The following is a 16,942-nucleotide window of genomic DNA, read 5'->3' as shown; positions in this document are numbered from 1 at the left end:
TCCCACCCCATACATGGGTTTATCTCAGGATGCTATAAAATAATCATCATTTTGCTAAGCAGCTTAGGTGTGTTCTCTAGTATAGAGAGTGGTTGCATCAGCCACCAGCACCTGACTTGAGAGGAAAGAAATACTCAGATACTTTCAAGCACAAGACCTATCTAAAATGAAGCCACTCGAAGTTTAGAACATCACCCTTTTTTTTTTTTTTAAAGATTTTATTTGAGAGGGAGAGAATGAAGGAGAGAGAGCACGAGAGGGAAGAGGGTCAGAGGGAGAGGCAGACTCCCCGCTGAGCAGGGAGCCCGATGCGGGACTCGATCCCGGGACTCCAGGATCATGACCTAAGCCAAAGGCAGTCGCTTAACCAACTGAGCCCACCCAGGCACCCTAGAACATCACCCTTTTATTATCTAGCACCTGTGACAGTTTCATGTCTCTCTAAAGGAGACAGGAAGTTCGGAGCATTATTGGCCCTTTTAAAGGAAAAGGAGTGCTTGGGCACACCCAGAGGTGAATGAGTATCTTAACACGTGGGAATGTGCTGCTAGTAAAACCAAGCCCACACCTGACATGCTCCCCACCACAGTCTGTTCCAGACTTTTTTAAAAGGGACAATAAAGCAATGAGTAGCAAAACAAATAAATTACTTTTCATCTCTCAAACAGCAAGTTCGAAAATTGAAGGCACCTGTCCGGAAGCCTGGTCTGAGCAGCTTCAACAAAGAGGTGTACTTCCCCTTTTCATCTTCCTTGGCTCCAGCCAGTAAGAGACAAGAGGCCCCTGCTTTCCACATCTCAGGCTTGATTCTAGATGGTGTTTAGTTAGACTTGGGATCTCGTTGCTTGGGCATCTCTCCTCCATCTTCCAAATCCATCTCTGCAGCAACTGACATACATAGGACCTGGAGGTACCACGTAGCGGATGCTACGAAGAGAAATGTGAGTCAGGACTGAGAAGAGGTCAGCTGGGCTCAACTCTGGTGGCACCGACTGGGGCTGGCCTGAGGGCAAATTCCATGAAGCCTTACAGTGAACATCGAGAAGGGGCTAGGGCAAAGCTGACGGGGCGGGGGGCGGGGGTGGGTACCAGATTGGGGGGGTGGAGATGGCCACATGATAGCCGGTCAGCTCGAAGACCCAAAGGCTTACCCACAATCCTTCGGAGGCAGTGAGGTCTTCTGTGTTCTGGCACTCTGATGACGAGGAAGTAGAAGGGCAGGCCTGAGAGCGCAATGCCAATGCCGATGAGGGAGTTGATGGTGTCGCTGTAAAGTGGCACAGCCACCAGGAAGATGGTGCAGAGGCAGAAGACCACGGGGAAGAAGAGGCTGAGCTGCAGGCACAGAGGAAACGGGGGCTCAGTTCGCGGGGCAGCTGTGCTAGTCCCTCCTGGGAGGGGAGGCCGCTGAGCCTCTCCGCGCCCTTCATCACACCCTAGCGCCCCCGAGGCCCAGGCAGAGGGAGGAGGGAGGTCACGTACCTTGAGGGGACGAGGCCGATTAGGCTCCTTCCAGCGCAGATAAAGGTGACCCACAATAGAGAGCCCCACAAAGAACCAGTAGCTGAAGCTGTAGTAGTTAATGAGCTGGAAGATGTCCTCCACACACAGGTAGATCAGTGCCATGATACCCTGCAGGCACAAGCCCACGTCAGCTCCTCTCACGGCCTGTCACTGAAGGCGCGCTTCCCCCTTCTCAAGGCCTCAGGGTCTCTCCTCCCCCGCCCCCCCCCTTCTGTTCCCACACGCTTCAGCACCCTAGTGACAATAGCTCCTTCCTTTTCTAGTAAGCCAGGGGCCTCTCGATTGTTTTTTTCAGGCCCATTCTTCAAACCTTTGCCACAGATCAAAACAATTCCTCACAAATCTTTTGCTGAAGAGCCTCTCCATGATGGCTCCAACCTACATTTCCAGGCTTTATCTCCTACTACCCAACTTCACGCTGCTTTACCCCAGGACTTTGATACGGTTTTGAGGGGTTTTTTTTAGTGCCTTTTATTTTTTAAGTAATCTTAAGTCCAACATGGGGCTCAAACTCACGAAGCCCCCGAGTCCAAGAGTTGGCATGCTCCACCGACTGAGCCAACCAGGTGCCCCCCCCTTATTGTTTCTCTTAACTTAAAGCCCATTTCCACCTTTTGCAATCTATCCTTAAAAATCCACTTCAAATGTACTTTGTCTAGAGGCGCCTGGGTGGCTCAGTCAGGTAAGCGTCTGACCCTTGGTTTTGGCTCAGGCTTGGATCTCAGGGTCACAAGTTCAAGCCCGTGTGCGGTTCCGCCCTCCCTATGGAGTCTGCTTAAAAGACCCTCTCTCTCTGCCCCTCACCCCTGTGCACGCACTCTGAAATCTTTTTTTTAAAAACAAAACAAATGCACTTTGTCTAAGAAGTCTTTCTTCCTTTACCTCCTATTCCCATGGAAGATCATTTTTCCCTTAAGCACTATGTCATTTACTATCATGGCAGTTATTTCATTATATTCATTGTACTTTATGCTTTATTCTAGACCAGAGGAGGTTACTTTTTTTTTTTTTAAGAGAAGATAGTTTTTCTATTAAATTCTATAAGGTTTTGGGAAAGCTAGAACAGTTGCTTCTACTGGTTTTGTTTAAGATTTATTTGTTGGGGGGAATGGCAGAGGGACAGCGAGCCTTAAGCAGACTACACGCTAAGCGTGGGGCTCGATCTCACGACCCTGAGACCATGACCTGAGCTGAAATGAAGTTGGACGCTTAACCCGGCGCCCCCTACTTCTGTTAACATTTCCCCCACAGTCTGGTGGGCGCCTGACACAGTCAGCCCCATCCTTGAGGTCACTTACATTGAAGAGCAGAGCAGGTACTGGTGTGAACCGCTCAACATGAATCAGGGAGATGGCATCAGGGAGATGGCCTTCTCTTGAACCCACAAAGAAGAGCCTATTTTGGGTAAGATGAGAGAGGCTGAGAAACTTGGGGGACACTGGGTGGGGCTGGTTCACATGCCACGTAGCCCTCCCACTGCCCTCCCCTCCTCCAAAAAAGTGAATAATACGGAATGGGGTTCAGTTTTGAGATTAGGGAGAACTAGAGGCTGCTGATGGAAACAACAAAGGGGTAAATATGACCTGGGGAACACAGTAACTAAACCTGGGTCCTGTAAGTCCTACCCTTCCCCCCATAAAAGGCACCACTCCCACCTAGAAGCAGCCACAATGGAGGCATTGAGGCCACCAAAGCAGGATAATGCAACCGCCAGCGGAATCGTCCAGTTGAAAATTCCAAAAATCTGGTCTGCAAAAGTCTAAGGGAAAGGACCAAAAAAAGAGTCATTAGCAGGATCTAAAAAGGATGCAAGCATGTCCTGAGACGGCCCCGAAACTAGCCAACCCTTCTTCCACAGCTGGAGTGACAACCTTGTAAACGCAGTATCCAAAGCATACTTTTTAAGATTTAAGTAATCCCTACACCAAACAGGGCTCAAACTAAACCCCCAAGATCAAGAGTCTGCCCACTCGACCAACTGAGCCAGCTAGGTGCCCCTACGCATACTCCTTCCAAGGACTACCCCCTCTCCAGGACTGGAGCTGCAGTATTCCGAGAAGCCCACAAACACACCCTCAGCCTTCTGCTAGTGAAAATCCTTTACCACAGCAACGGCATCACTGGCTAGGATGTCCCTCATGTCTAGCACGGTGTAATAGGCCACATTGGTCAAGATGTAGATGATGGTGACAATGGGCATGGAAATGCCAATGGACAGGGGCAGATTCCTACAGCCAAAAAGAATAATGCACACGTTAGTCCCAGGGTCACATCCCCATCTCCTTTAATCCTCAGACTCCCACACCAATCCAGGGATGGGGCCTCCTGTGCGTTTCCCCAGTGCTTTTGCCTTTGAAGCTGTGTACAACAGTGACTTCATTCTTGAGCTCAGAGCTTAAAGAGCATCAAGGGAAAAGAATATCACATTTAGAGAAAAGGCTAACCAAACAGCAGAACAAGGATTAATAGAGAACAATGTCACCATGTAATAGCACAGGAAATGGCAGGGGGGCAGGGGGGCTTGTGGGTTTTTGGGTTTTGGGGTTTTTTGTTCTTTTTTTTTACATCCAAGGCCTCTTGGTGTCAGGATTCCTTCTTAAGATTGCCAACATGGGAAATTTGTCTTAAGGTTGAGAAATACAAGAGGAAATTAGGCAAATTGTGAAATCCAGAGAATAAGGCCCTCACTGACAAGAACAATGTGTATATCCAAATAAGCAACCTGGGAACTGTGTTCACTCCATCCTCCTACTCAGTGTGAGAACCTGGGGGGCCATCCTAACCAGTGGCTAAGAGAAAAACACAAAGACAAGGTCCTCTAGACCAATAAAGCTCTGACCTTCATAAACCATTCTTCACAGTGACAGGGAAGGGGCATACTCAAGTCATTTAGCTTCTGTCCAGTAGGTGGGAGCACCACCCAGGCTTTGGTCCTGCTTCTAGCATTTGCTCCGGGGATTGCAACACTGGCGGTGTGCCAAGAGTTTATTATTTTGACTTAAAAATTTACAGAAACTCCACTCCCTGGTAATCTTAGTTCCAAGAATCTGAATTTTAGAGCCAGGAAGGGCTCTAGAGATCATATAATTCAACCCCGTCAATTTACAGATAAGGAAGCAGGCAGAGTTGGCAGGGGACTGAAATCAGTGGAAAGACAGGCTCCAGGCCCTTTGACTCCCTGTCCAGTGCTCTTGTCACTCTGCATGACGGCCGAATAATTTAGAATAGCCAGGCTGAAGTAATGCTGTTAAATGCTGACACGATACCACTATGTCAGTACACATTTGAGAAAGCAGGAAGGGCTCAAAAGGAAAATGGGAAAGTTTTGGGGCATCTATGACCTAAAGTTGTCTGTGTGGGAATAAGGGTGGGTGAATATCAAGGAAAACCCGTGAGAAAGCACATATGAACACATGGTACGACCTGCTGTAATGAATGCAGGAATGAAGGGACAGTTGTGACAAGGCCTGTTATCCGGGACAAGTTATCTCTCTGGCCTTCGGGCCTCCCATCTAGTCAAGTGGCACTGATAAAATCTGTCTCGGTGGTTGTGGTGTGCTCTCAGTGAAGGACAGCTATCCTTCTTGCCATGGAAGACTGATGGTGAGATACCGACCTCTCAGGATTCTTGATCTCTTCGGTGACGTAGTTGAGCGTGTCCCAGCCCGAGTAGGAGAACAGAGCCGAGTACAGTGCCAGGGCAATATCACCCATTGCAAATGATGAACCCTCAAAAGAATTCTCAAAGTGCGTTGAGGCTCCTAGAGTCCAGAGAACATGGAAAGGCAGAAGGATTAGTGGCCTACCCCCAGCTTCAAAGTGATCCAGAAAAGGAGTGGGAGAACATGATGCTTACAGCAAGTGAGTGGCTTAAAACACCTTCGGCAGCAAGGGTGCTGGTAAGAGAACAGGGAACGGGAGACAGACCTCTACAGTGATAGGCTGGAGTGCAGGGGACAGCACGGGCATCTTGACAGGAAGGACTGTGATGGCTTTCTAGGGTAAGAAACCACTACGGAGCAGGCCTATAGAACAGAAGTGATGTGGTTCCGTCCTGCCCTGTAAGCTGCCCCATTCCTACCCCCTTTCTAACACCACAAACAGCTGGCACAGGATGGAGGAAGGATAGCGCTCCTTATGCCCAGGGCAACAGACTGGCGGGGCAGGTGTTCCTACCTGGAAACTGGAGAGGAGTGGATACAAGGAGTTCATTTCTGCCCTTGCAGAACTTCCAAGGGCAGAACAATCATAGCCTACAGCACTGGGCTGGACAGTCGGCTAAAGCCGGCTCCCAGGGCATGATGGTCAGCCCTTTTGCCAAGACCAGCCTCCTCTGGGAGCATGCAGAGAAGACAGGCTTTGAGGTCAGTCTGAGTACAAATCCCCACTGACGTACTAGGAGCTAGGGACTTGGGCAAGATGCTGAGTTCCGCAGCCTCAGTCTCCTCTACAAAATGAAAATTATGGCACCTAGCAAATGAGAATGCACAAAGGGCATTTAAAGAAGTAGGACTCAAAGAAAATGCTCACGAGTTCGTTGCTCTTCCGCTTACCCTGGCCAAGTCTAACAATGCCCGCGATGATGACAGCAATCAGCGCCAATACTTTAGCATAGGTGAAGATATCTTGTACCAGCGTTCCCCACTTGACGTAGGCACAGTTAACAAAGGTTAAGAGACCTGAAAAAATAATTCTGTTCGGTGACTGAAAAAATAATTCTGATTGGTAACCAACCCTACCACCCAAAGAGCCTTAGACCCCCCCCAAGCATTATTTCCACTAGCAGTCCTCTTTGGCCAAAGACAGTGTTTGGGCTCTGATCTGCTCTGTATTCAAAACCTCTGCCCAGCAGGTCCTCCCCGTTAGCATTCAAAGGCTCCTGCTAAGCATCTGCATAGGCAGCACCACACACACCCTTTAGCACTTACCCGCGAGGAAACACAAAGTAACTGGATTTTGCTTACATACAACAGTGCTCACAGCAGTGGGAGGTAACCAGTAGCCATACAGGATTAGTGATGCTTTCCGGCTATTGGCTCTGAAAAGTCACCATCCTCCCAGCTTTTGCACCCCTCTACCTCCTGATATGGGCTCCAGGACTCGGCGCTCTGTGCTATTGTTAACCTTGGCGAATCCTGTTGTGACTTATCCAGTGCTGGGCCAGCGGGTCAGGACATGTGGCCAAGGATTCGAATGGAGGCCAGACCTCCCGCTACTGCCTGCCAGCTCAGCCGCTTGTTTTTGTACTTGGAAAGATCCTTGGAGCCGAGGTTCCTATAGAGTGGGGATGGCATTTTTCCTGACCAGACAATGCAAAAGGGTGAGCCACAAACACTCCTTAAGTCCTACCCTGGGGGAGAGGCAATCCCTTTACCCAGATGAGCTTTGGGAAAGTTCACGGATCACCCTTAGAGCCAGGGTTCTTAACCTAGGGCTTCCACGAGGCCTGAAATTCCTTGTAAATGATTACGTACATATGTCCAAAGTATATGCATTTTTTTTTTAAAAAAAGATCCTATTTATTTATTTGACAGAGAGAGACACGGCGAGAGAGGGAACACAGGCAGGGGGAGTGGCAGAGGGAGAAGCAGGCTTCCCACAGAGCAGGGAGCCCGACGCGGGGCTCGATCCCAGGACCCCGGGATCATGACCTGAGCCAAAGGCAGACGCTTAACGACTGAGCCACCCAGGCGCCCCCCAGTATATGCATTTTTCTAAGAAAAAGGTCCATGGCCTTTGTCAGAATCTCGGAGAAATCCCTTACCCCTAAAAAAGTTTCAATCCAGTACTTCAGAGGAAAGAAAATCAAGAAGGGAAGCCCACAGATGCTGTGAGGTTGACCCCTAGCCCCAGGATGTGGCCAGGAAGAAAGTGAAAAGGATTCTGAGAGCCAGCTGGAGGTTCCAGATCCCGCACCGGTGCCTGAAGCGTGCAGGGAGCCCGCCTCCACTGTGGCAGCCCATCACCTCACTGAGCCTGCCTTCCTGGCTCAGCCACGGGAGCCCCAGGGGGAGGGCTTGCCAGTCCTTGCAAGAGCTCGAAGGGCAAGGTCAGAATCAGCCTGCCTTCCCAGTGGAGAAAGGGAGGTCTGCTGCTGGGCTTGCCAGCTTCAGGCCACCAACACAGGAAGCCTCCTCCTTCCCTGTCCCTAATCCTCCTGTTGTCTTGTGTCCTGGCCTCACCATCCTGGCCCAGAAGCATCTTCATCCTGAGAAGCAGGAAAGACCAACCTCAGGGAGCAGCTGGCTCGTCTTCGGCTTCTCCCTCTCCCTCCCTTACACCCCTTCCTAGTCTACTGGCTGCCCAAGTTCTTTTCTGCTCTTCCCTAGATGGGGCATCCTACTCCCATACAAACACTTGCTTTTCTGCCTAATAAACAAGACAATAAACAACCAAACCTGATCACAGGGCTGGGCAAGACTACTCCCGTAATTCCTCCGTGCTAAGTTAATAATTAAAGACACAAGCACACAATCTCCACAAGCACCCCACAAAGTGACCAAAGTGCCTGTATCTCACCCTCCACAAATCTTTCAGGTCCGTTGATCCTCCGCGGTCAATCACCCATCCTTTACTCCCCACTGGACTTCTGTTTCCAGCCATTCAGTAGCCCTCATGTCCCTTCTCTCCATCCTGTAACCCCTACGCCTCACCCTTGGACTCTGCTGCTGCCTTACAAATAGGACCCGGCCCAGGTTTCTGATTAGAAACGCCAGGGACAGGGCCGCCTCGGTGGCTCAGTTGGTTAAGCGTCTGCCTTCGGCTCAGGTCATGATCTCAGGGTCCTGGGATCGAGCCCCGCATCGGGCTCCTTGCTCGGCGGGAAGCCTGCTTCTCCCTCTCCCTCTGCCTCTCACCCTGCTCATGCTCGCTCACTTGCTCTCTCAAATAAATAAATAAAATCTTTACAAAAAGAAAAACATGAGGGACCAAAAAAAAAAAAAAATGGGGGGGGCCACCTGGCTGGCTCAGTCAGTAGAGCATGCAACTCTCAGGGTCCTGAGTTCAAGGCCCACACTGGGTGTAGAGCTACTTAAAAAAAAAAATAAAAAGAAACACCAGGGACATCTGATGCTGCCCCCTTCGCAAGGGAACGGGATCACCTCGTTGAGATGGATGGTCCCAACACCAAGCCGGGATAGGCTGAAGGGACTCGTTCTGGATCAGAGTCAGTCTGCAGCCATGTGCCACAGGGATCTGCTCTCGGCTTTGTCCAGGCACGCGGGCAGCAAACAGACAACTCATCATCCTTTACTACAACAAATTCTGAAATGAAAATACATGGATCGTTTGCATTTTAATCCCTACTGCTTCACGACTTGAATTCCATATCCATCCATTTGTACCCGTCCCTTGACCCGCCAGTTTTTCTCCCTCCCCCACACCTGAGCCTTATTTCTCAGCCACTGACCCACCATCTTGCCCTGATCTACTCTCTGTACTAAGCACAGGGACTCGGTTTGAATGAAGAAGGGAATCCTCTGGAAAGAAACCAGGAGCAGAGGAACTGCCTGAAGAGAGCTGGCCCTCACCCTCTCCAAAGTCCAGCTTCCTCTGGGGCCTCTTGGCCATGGGAGCAGGAAATGGGTACAGCAGGCAGCACCACTGACTGGGCTCTTTGTCCTCACCCACAGCGGACACAGCTGACCAGAGACCCCAAAGCCCGGCCTAGTGCACTGTTCTTAAGGTGGAGCCCAGCCTCCTGCTTCAGAGGCAGAGAAAGGAGAGGACCACGGACTTAGAGTAATATGGAGGCAACCGCAAGTCCTCAAGGACAGAAATGCCCTACCCTCCTACCACTAGGTGTAACTCCATCTCCACCCAACACCGGGCCAAGTCCACAAGAAGACGGCCTGAAATCACCCTGGACCCTTGACTCAGGTGCAGCTCCATTCCTGCTTTGACCTGCTTTGGAGGAAGGAGAAGCTTTGAAGAAGTCACTCCTACAATCATCTAAATAGATGCTCCCGAGGGGCGCCTGGGTGGCTCAGTCAGTTGGACGTGCCTTAGGCTCAGGTCGTGATCTCAGGGTCCTGGGATCTGGCGCCAGGCCCCCTGCTCAGCTTCCTGCTCCTCCCTCTGCCCCTCCCTCCAGCTCATGCTTGCTCTCTCTCTCTCAAGTAAATAAATAAAATCTTAAAAAAAAAAGAGAGAGAGAGGTGCTCCTGAATGGTCATGAGAGCCAACCTACATGGGCTCTCCTGGAGCAGGCGACTAGTCCTAGCACTAAGGCCCAGCATCAGCTGTAGAACTAAAAGTAAGGAAAGCACACACATAGGTTGATCCAGAACAGAACAAAGCTTGCAGGCCCACTCCGAATCAGATGCCCAGGTTTGGTTTAGAAGCCCACATTAAACAGTCCCTGAAAAAGAACATTAACCCCACAATTCTCCCAACGTTGTTAGTTTTTGGTTTTTGTTTTGTTTTTTTTCCAGCACTGTTAGTTTTAAATATGTAGAATGTAACACATAAAACGTAGGCCACTCTTCAGTCTATTTTCTGCTTCAAATTCCCAGGGACTATAAAACCTCAGTACTTTACCTATGAGACAACCCATTCCATTTTTAAAGAGATCAATAGCTCTTCCTTCCATGAAGCCAAATATTTGTTCCTCACAATCTCTACCCAGTAGTCCTCTCCTCTGGAACCACACAGAATGCGGCTAAATGCGCATCCACATAATGGTCCTTCTTATCATTAAAGATTAACATCCTGTCCCCCTGGAGGCTTCCCCCTTTGGGGCTAAAAACCCAGTTTCTTCAGCCTCCTGTGTGCAAATGTAGCTTCCAGGCCACTCACCATCGAGAATCTCCCCTCTGCATTCACTTCACTTTGTCAGGAAGTCGCTGAAACATGAGACCCACAGAGAACACTCCAGGCATTTTTGCACACTATGGGGTCTCGGTTTGAATTCATTGTCAACTAAAATTCCACCTCAAACTGATGAGCATTTCCCTATCCCCCTTTTGGGGCCTATAAAAGTGATTTTTAAAAAAAAGATTTTCTTTATTTATTTGTTAGAAAGAGACAGTACAAGCAAAGGGAAAGAGAGGCAGAGGGAGAAGCAGGCTCCCAGCCGAGAACTCTGTTCTAGGTCCTCCTTTCGCTTTCATATACACAGCCTTCCGCGGATAGACATGAAAATGTTACCTTCCACTCAGTTCTCTATCTTGAACTTCAAAGTCACCGGTGACACACCTCGGGTATCTTCTGACTGGTGACATCATTCATCCCACAGGATGGCAAAAGGATAGTTGTCTGTGGGCTTAACTGGCTCGAGCGAGCTCTTTGTGCTATGTTGCTCCAGGAAAACCCCATGTCTCTGCATTAGGCTGCTCTACGTATAGCCAGAGTCACAGCCCCTAGCGAGCAGCCGAGCCTCTTAACTGGTTTGCTCAGGGCTGCTATACCCAGATGTCTCCAGAACACTATTGCTGCCATTTCCTCAGAAGGACCAGATGTAAGCTCTCCGAAAAAGCCTCAGGTATGTTGCCTAAACCCACAAATTTCAAGTCTTTCTTCCCTTTCTCTGCTGTATGTCTGTCTGTGTTGTCTCATGCTGGTTTAGGATACTCTCGACACCTTAAAAATCATTTTTCTTCCTGTCTTCCTTTATGTATTGTTTCTTCCACCCTTCCTAGGTGCGGTTATAGGTCTCAGACAGCAGATGGTCCTCAAATTCTTTTACCTTTCAGGCTACAGAACCACTCTGCTCACTCAGACATCAGGGGTGAGAGCATCTGGCAAGAAGACACACCAAGCATAAACCCTATGGGTCACTGGACCAGAGACCTCCTCCTCTGCCTCCTGGAACTCAGCCAGCACGTTGGTCGCCATGACCCTGCACCACTCTGAAGGAGCAAGCAGGCAGTCTGCACCAGCAGGCCCTCCGACTAAAGCCACACCATCTGCTCCCTTCTCAAAGCCGCCTAATCCTTGTCCATCAGATTCTTCCTGGTTTGCTCCACCTGGTACAGTTCAGGTCCTCAGAAACAGGACCCCAAGCCTGAGTGAGCATCAGAGTCACCTGGGGAATGTTACCGACAGCTTCAGGGCTCCGACCCAGCAGTTCTGATGTGGGAGGCCTGAGACGGGGCTTCCTGGGGGAGTCTGATGATCTGCCTGCTTTGGGTGTGCTCCGTAAAGGTACTCACTAAAAGAAAGCATCACCCACAGAACCACCTTGATCGGAACAAGCCCAAACCCTTCACTTAACGCAGTGCCCCTCTATCCTGGCTGCAACATTGGCATCACTCAACAAGCTTTAACAGAGTCCAGGGCTTGGGCCCTGCCCAGGACAATCAAGTCAGCAACTCTGGGGTGGAACCCAGGCCTCAGCATCTTCTCAAAGCACCCCGCATAATCCTAAAGGACAGTGACAACTGAGAACCTTTCTTCCCAAGGCCCCCATCAGTTCTCCTCAGCAGCAACTTTTCCGCTTCCCCAAGTCTCGTTCTCCAAGCCAATTCCCATTCTTCTTTTTTTTTTAGATTGATTTATTTATTTGTCAGAGAGAGAAAGAGAGCATGAACGGGGGAGCTGCAGAGGGAGAGGGAGAAGCAGGCTGACGTGGGACTCGATCCCAGGACCCCGGGATCATGACCCAAGCCGAAGGCAGATGGCTAAACGACTGAGCCACCCAGGCGTCCCCAATTCCCATTCTTCTAATCAGCGGTTCAGATTTATTTGGCTGGGGAAACGAGGTGGGAGAAGGGGCCACTACCATTTTTCTTTTTTTTTTTTTTAAGATTTTATTTATTTATTTATTTGAGAGAGAGAGAATGAGAGAGAGAGAGCACGAGAGGGAAGAGGGTCAGAGGGAGAAGCAGCCTCCCTGCTGAGCAGGGAGCCCGACGCGGGACTCGATCCCGGGACTCCAGGATCATGACCTGAGCCGAAGGCAGTCGCTCAACCAGCTGAGCCACCCAGGCGCCCCACTACCATTTTTCTAAAGCCCGAGGTGATTCTGACGTACAGCCAGGGTGGGGACCCACTGTCCCTCGCTCCTTCCCCAGCCCCCTTTAGGCTATCCCCTCAGTCTCTTCTGAGGCAGAGAGAAAGAGAACCAAAAAAAGAGGAGACCAAGGGTGAAACCCTGAAGAGCCTTGGGAATCAAACCAGCACAGGCCCTACCCTCTCAATACTGGTGAAGGTTGTGCCAAAGTTTACACTGACCCCATAACAAAGAACCCTAAGCCCTGACTCCAGCCTGTTTTGTTGGTGTGAAGATGGGACGCGAAATGTAAGCTTCCTCACCTCCAACCTAAAGTGGCTCTTGAGAAAACTCCTCTGGCAAAGTAACTAGCTTCCAAGGAGAAAGTTCAAAGGGCAAAAATCATTTGGGGGCCGAGCACCTGGCTGTTCTACTTCATCAGCCCCAAGTACATGAATCAGTCATCTGGTATCAGAAGCTGCTGCACAGGAACGCATGGCCAAAGCTCTCAGACACACGAGGAGATCCGGAGTCCTCTACGTCCCACAGGTGGCTCTGGGAGACTCAGGAGGAGCTATGTGCCCTCCCCTGTGCCCAGCTCCCACGGTGGCCCCAGCCCCCAGCCTAAAGCCCCCAAGAGCCCCAAGCATGCAATGCCCTTCTCAGCCAAGTGGAAGCTGGAGGCCTATCTTCTGTTCATTCATCCAGCTGCCGTTTCTCGAAGCACCTACTCCATGCAAGTCACTAGGGTCAAGCATCAGGGACGCAAAGATTCTGTGTGATCCCTGAAGACCAGTGCTCTGTTCACAGAGGGGCCTGCATAGGTGCTGCAGGCTGACCTCTACGGCGCGGGCAGACCACCTGCAAGAATACGGGGAGTAAAATGCCCCATCAGTGAAAGGGGAAGCTGGAGCTGGACTTGGGTGGAGCCGGCCTTCTGGACACCTAGCCCTGACTCTGCCAAGAGAAAAGTTCCAGCTGTCGCACCCACAGGAAGAAGGATCTCAGCCCTCCTTCCTGATCTCTGAACTAAAGAACTAAAACAGCTCTTAAGTGATCCAAACAGAGAATGCCGAAAGTATTTAGAAATTAGTAAGACACATGTGACTGTGAATTAATAAGATGCATGTGAGTGAATAGAATTTGCAGCAGGAGATACAATTTTTGGCTGACAATAAAGTGTCAGGTCACTCACATTCTTACACAGATCATCTAACTTAATCGGACAGAGTAGGTCAACTGTCTTTATCTTATAATTGAGAAAACGGGGGCCACTCAGTCCATGGCAGGCTCCAAAGCTTGTATACATTCCAGAACACCATGTGCCTCCCTATTTGTATGCAAAGATGTGGGATGACCTCCCTCTGGGGTGTTGGGGCTTCTGACCACAGAAAACTGGACCAATCCTCAAAGAACCCTGAGATTCCAGAATAATTGGCTTCAGGAGGGGCCACCTGCATACCTCTCTGGTTAGGAAAAGTAATCTTTTTTTTTTTTTTTTTTAAGATCTTATTTGAGTTAGAGAGCACAAGCAGGGAGACCGGCAGGCAGAGAAGGAGGGAGAAGCAGACTCCCTGAGGAGCAGGGAGCCGGATGTGGGGCTCCATCCCAGGACTCTGGGATCAAGACCTGAGCTGAAGGCAGATGCTTAACCGACTGAGCCACCCAGGCACCCCAAAAGTAACCAGGACAGCAAGGTTCCTTCAGAACTCCCAATTCATTCATTCATTCATTCATTCAGCCAGCCAGCCAGCCAGCCAGCCAGCATGTACTGAGCATCGGCTGTGCTCCAGGCCCCATACAGACCCAGTCCTCAGCCTTCCCAGAAAAGTGAACGTAGACAATTGTAAGAACTGGGTGCTATGAAAGTCTGTGTGAGGTACCCCATCCAGTCTAGGCCAGTGAAGGGGGTGCAGGTGGGCACCAGGACCACGGTTACCTGGACTGAGCACACGGAGGAGGCAGGTGCTAGGGCTGGGGGAGGGGAGGACAAATTCCTGGCAGAGAGGACAGCATGTGATTACCCCGACAATGAAATCAGCAGGGAGTGAAGTCAGCCACGCGTAGAAAAAAACTTACTTAAGCAATCATCAGTAAATGACTTCAAGGTCTAGTAGAAATACTAGCCTAGCTAGGGCTGTAGTTCATCAGCAGTTCTAAAGGAAGACTATACCCGGAAAAGGACAGTGAGCCACCATGACAGGAGCAGAAACTCTATTTGCTCTCTTGAAATGGTCACTGTTTGAATAGAAAAGGAGGAAAGTATGGGAAAAATAGAGATCACGCCTCTATGAGAAGAGACCCCATTCTACAGATGAGGAACCTGAGACTCATAAATTTGGCCTGATGCCATGCTCTTTTTTTTTTTTAAGATTTTATTTATTTATTTGACAGAGAGAGACACAGCAGGAGAGGGAACACAAGCAGGGGGGCGTGGGAGAGGGAGAAGCAGGCTTCCCGCTGAGCAGAGAGCCCGATGTGGGGCTCGATCCCAGGACCCTGGGATCGTGACCTGAGCCAAAGGCAGACGCTTAACGACTGAGCCACCCAGGCGCCCCGCCATGCTCCTACCCACCATGCACTGCTGCTTCCCAAAGGGACGAGAGGATCCTCTACACTGGTCAAAGGAGAGAAATGCCGACTCAGGGCACCCAAGCATTCCAACCATGGGCAAGACCTTATTGTTAAGGATATTTCATCCAGCTTTTCCAGAAATATACCCCCAAACCAACCTAAGGCAGACTTAAGTTTTTCCCATAAACTCCTCCCTCAACCTTGATCCCTCCCTCTAACTACCACCCTCCTTGTCTTCAGAGTCAGCCTTCTGGAAAGGCTATCTAGATCCTCTCCCCTTCCCTCGACTAACATCCACTCCACCACTCCAGCTGAAGACAGTTTTCCTTGACCTCCTGCTTGCCAATTCCAAATGATATTCCATGCCTTATCTTACTTAGCAGTCCCTCCACAAAGGCTACTTTTGAGGGTAAACCCACCACCTTTGGGTATGCTGCCCCTGCTCTGGGCTCCCGCATCCCCACACTAACCACACTGCAACAGAATGGTTTATATATCTGTTTCTACCATCAACTGGGAGCCACATGAGAGCAGACTGAGGAACAACCATCCTTGGATCCCTAGGGCCTAGCTCAGAGGTAGGCACATAGCAGACACTCAGATTTCACTGGATGAATAAACAATCCCTCTGAAATCTGACTCTACCCTCACTGCCCTGAAATTTCCCTCTCCAGAGTCACGGTGGCCTCCTGTTGATACATCCAGGCCACTGCCCTCCTTATCTAGCTTGGCCCCTTAGCAGATTGCATACTGTTGGCCACCAACTCCTCCTCAAATTGCTCTCTTCTACTCACTGCATTCCATTTCCCTCTTATTTCTCTAGATGCTTCTTCTCCTTTTTGCAGAGTATTTATCCTTCAATGTTGGCATTCCTGAGAATGCTATCCTAAGCTCTTTCCTCCTCTCTTGCTACAACCTGGCCCAAGATCACCTTATCTGCTGAATCCAATGACCATCTCTACACTGATGATTCCCAAAAGCATATCACCAGCCCAACTATTGTGATTGCAGATATATATGAACATCCAACCACCTACTGGACATCAGCAGGCGCAAACTCAACCTATCCAAAACCAATCCTATCAATTTCTCTCAACCTACTTCTCCTCCAGTCTAACTCCCTATAAGTAACTGGCAGCACCATCCACCCAGTTGCCTGAGCCAGAAACCTGGCCATCTTACCCTCCTCAACTACTACCCATATCTAATTAGTATCCAAGTCTTAAACCAGTCTCCTCCTCTCTCATCCCATGACTCTAATCCAAACCACCATCACCAGGGATCATGGTAACAGCTTCCTAACTGGTCTCCCTGCTTTCAGTTCTGCAAACTGAAGTCGGAGTAACTTTCTAAAAATCACAAATTCGGCTGGGCGCCTGGGTGGCTCAGATGGTTAAGCGTCTGCCTTCGGCTCAGATCATGGTCCCAGGGTCCTGGGATCGAGCCCCGCATCGGGCTCCCTGCTCCTTGGGAGCCTGCTTCTCCCTCTGCTTCTCTCTCTCTCTCCCTCTGTCTCTCATGAATAAATAAATAAAATCTTTAAAAAATAAATAAATAAAATAAAATAAAATAAAAATCACAAATTCGGGATGCATGGGTGGCTCAGTCAGTTAAGTGTCTGCCTTCTGCTCAGTTCATGATCCCAGGGTCCTGGGATCAAGTCCCACAGCCAGCTCCTTGCTATGCAGGGAGTCTGCTTCTCCCTCTGCTTGCTGCTCCCCCTGCTTGTGCTCTCTCTTTCTCTCACTCTCTCACGAATAAAAGCTTTTTTTTCTTAAAGATTTTATTTATTCTTCAACAGAGAGAGAGAGACAGCGAGAGAGGGAACACAAGCAGGGGGAGTGGGAGGGGGAGAAGCAGGCTTCCCGCTGAGCAGGGAGCCTGATGTGGGGACTCGATCCCAGGACCCCG

General features: G+C 49.9%; 1 protein-coding gene across 6 annotated transcripts in view; it reads right to left on the bottom strand.

Annotated features, from left to right (window-relative positions):
* Positions 1-13: 13 nt before the first annotated feature.
* Positions 14-16,942, bottom strand: part of SLC7A7 (solute carrier family 7 member 7) — a 29,324-nt gene continuing 12,395 nt past the window's right edge. For all 6 annotated transcript variants that reach the window (XM_027570433.2, XM_027570431.2, XM_027570430.2 and 3 more), the window contains 8 exons: positions 6,078-6,203; positions 5,141-5,285; positions 3,629-3,752; positions 3,180-3,283; positions 2,823-2,919; positions 1,483-1,632; positions 1,152-1,335; positions 14-927 (listed from right to left, as the gene is read on the bottom strand). In XM_027570433.2, coding sequence (XP_027426234.2) covers positions 821-927; positions 1,152-1,335; positions 1,483-1,632; positions 2,823-2,919; positions 3,180-3,283; positions 3,629-3,752; positions 5,141-5,285; positions 6,078-6,203 — 1,037 coding nt within the window. In that variant the 3' untranslated portion in view covers positions 14-820. The remainder of the gene's footprint in view (positions 928-1,151; positions 1,336-1,482; positions 1,633-2,822; positions 2,920-3,179; positions 3,284-3,628; positions 3,753-5,140; positions 5,286-6,077; positions 6,204-16,942) is intronic.

Source organism: Zalophus californianus, chromosome 6, assembly GCF_009762305.2.
Source record: "Zalophus californianus isolate mZalCal1 chromosome 6, mZalCal1.pri.v2, whole genome shotgun sequence".
Lineage (NCBI taxonomy): Eukaryota > Metazoa > Chordata > Mammalia > Carnivora > Otariidae > Zalophus > Zalophus californianus.
Note: the sequence above shows the minus strand (reverse complement) of the source record. Positions and strands in the feature narration are given on the sequence as shown.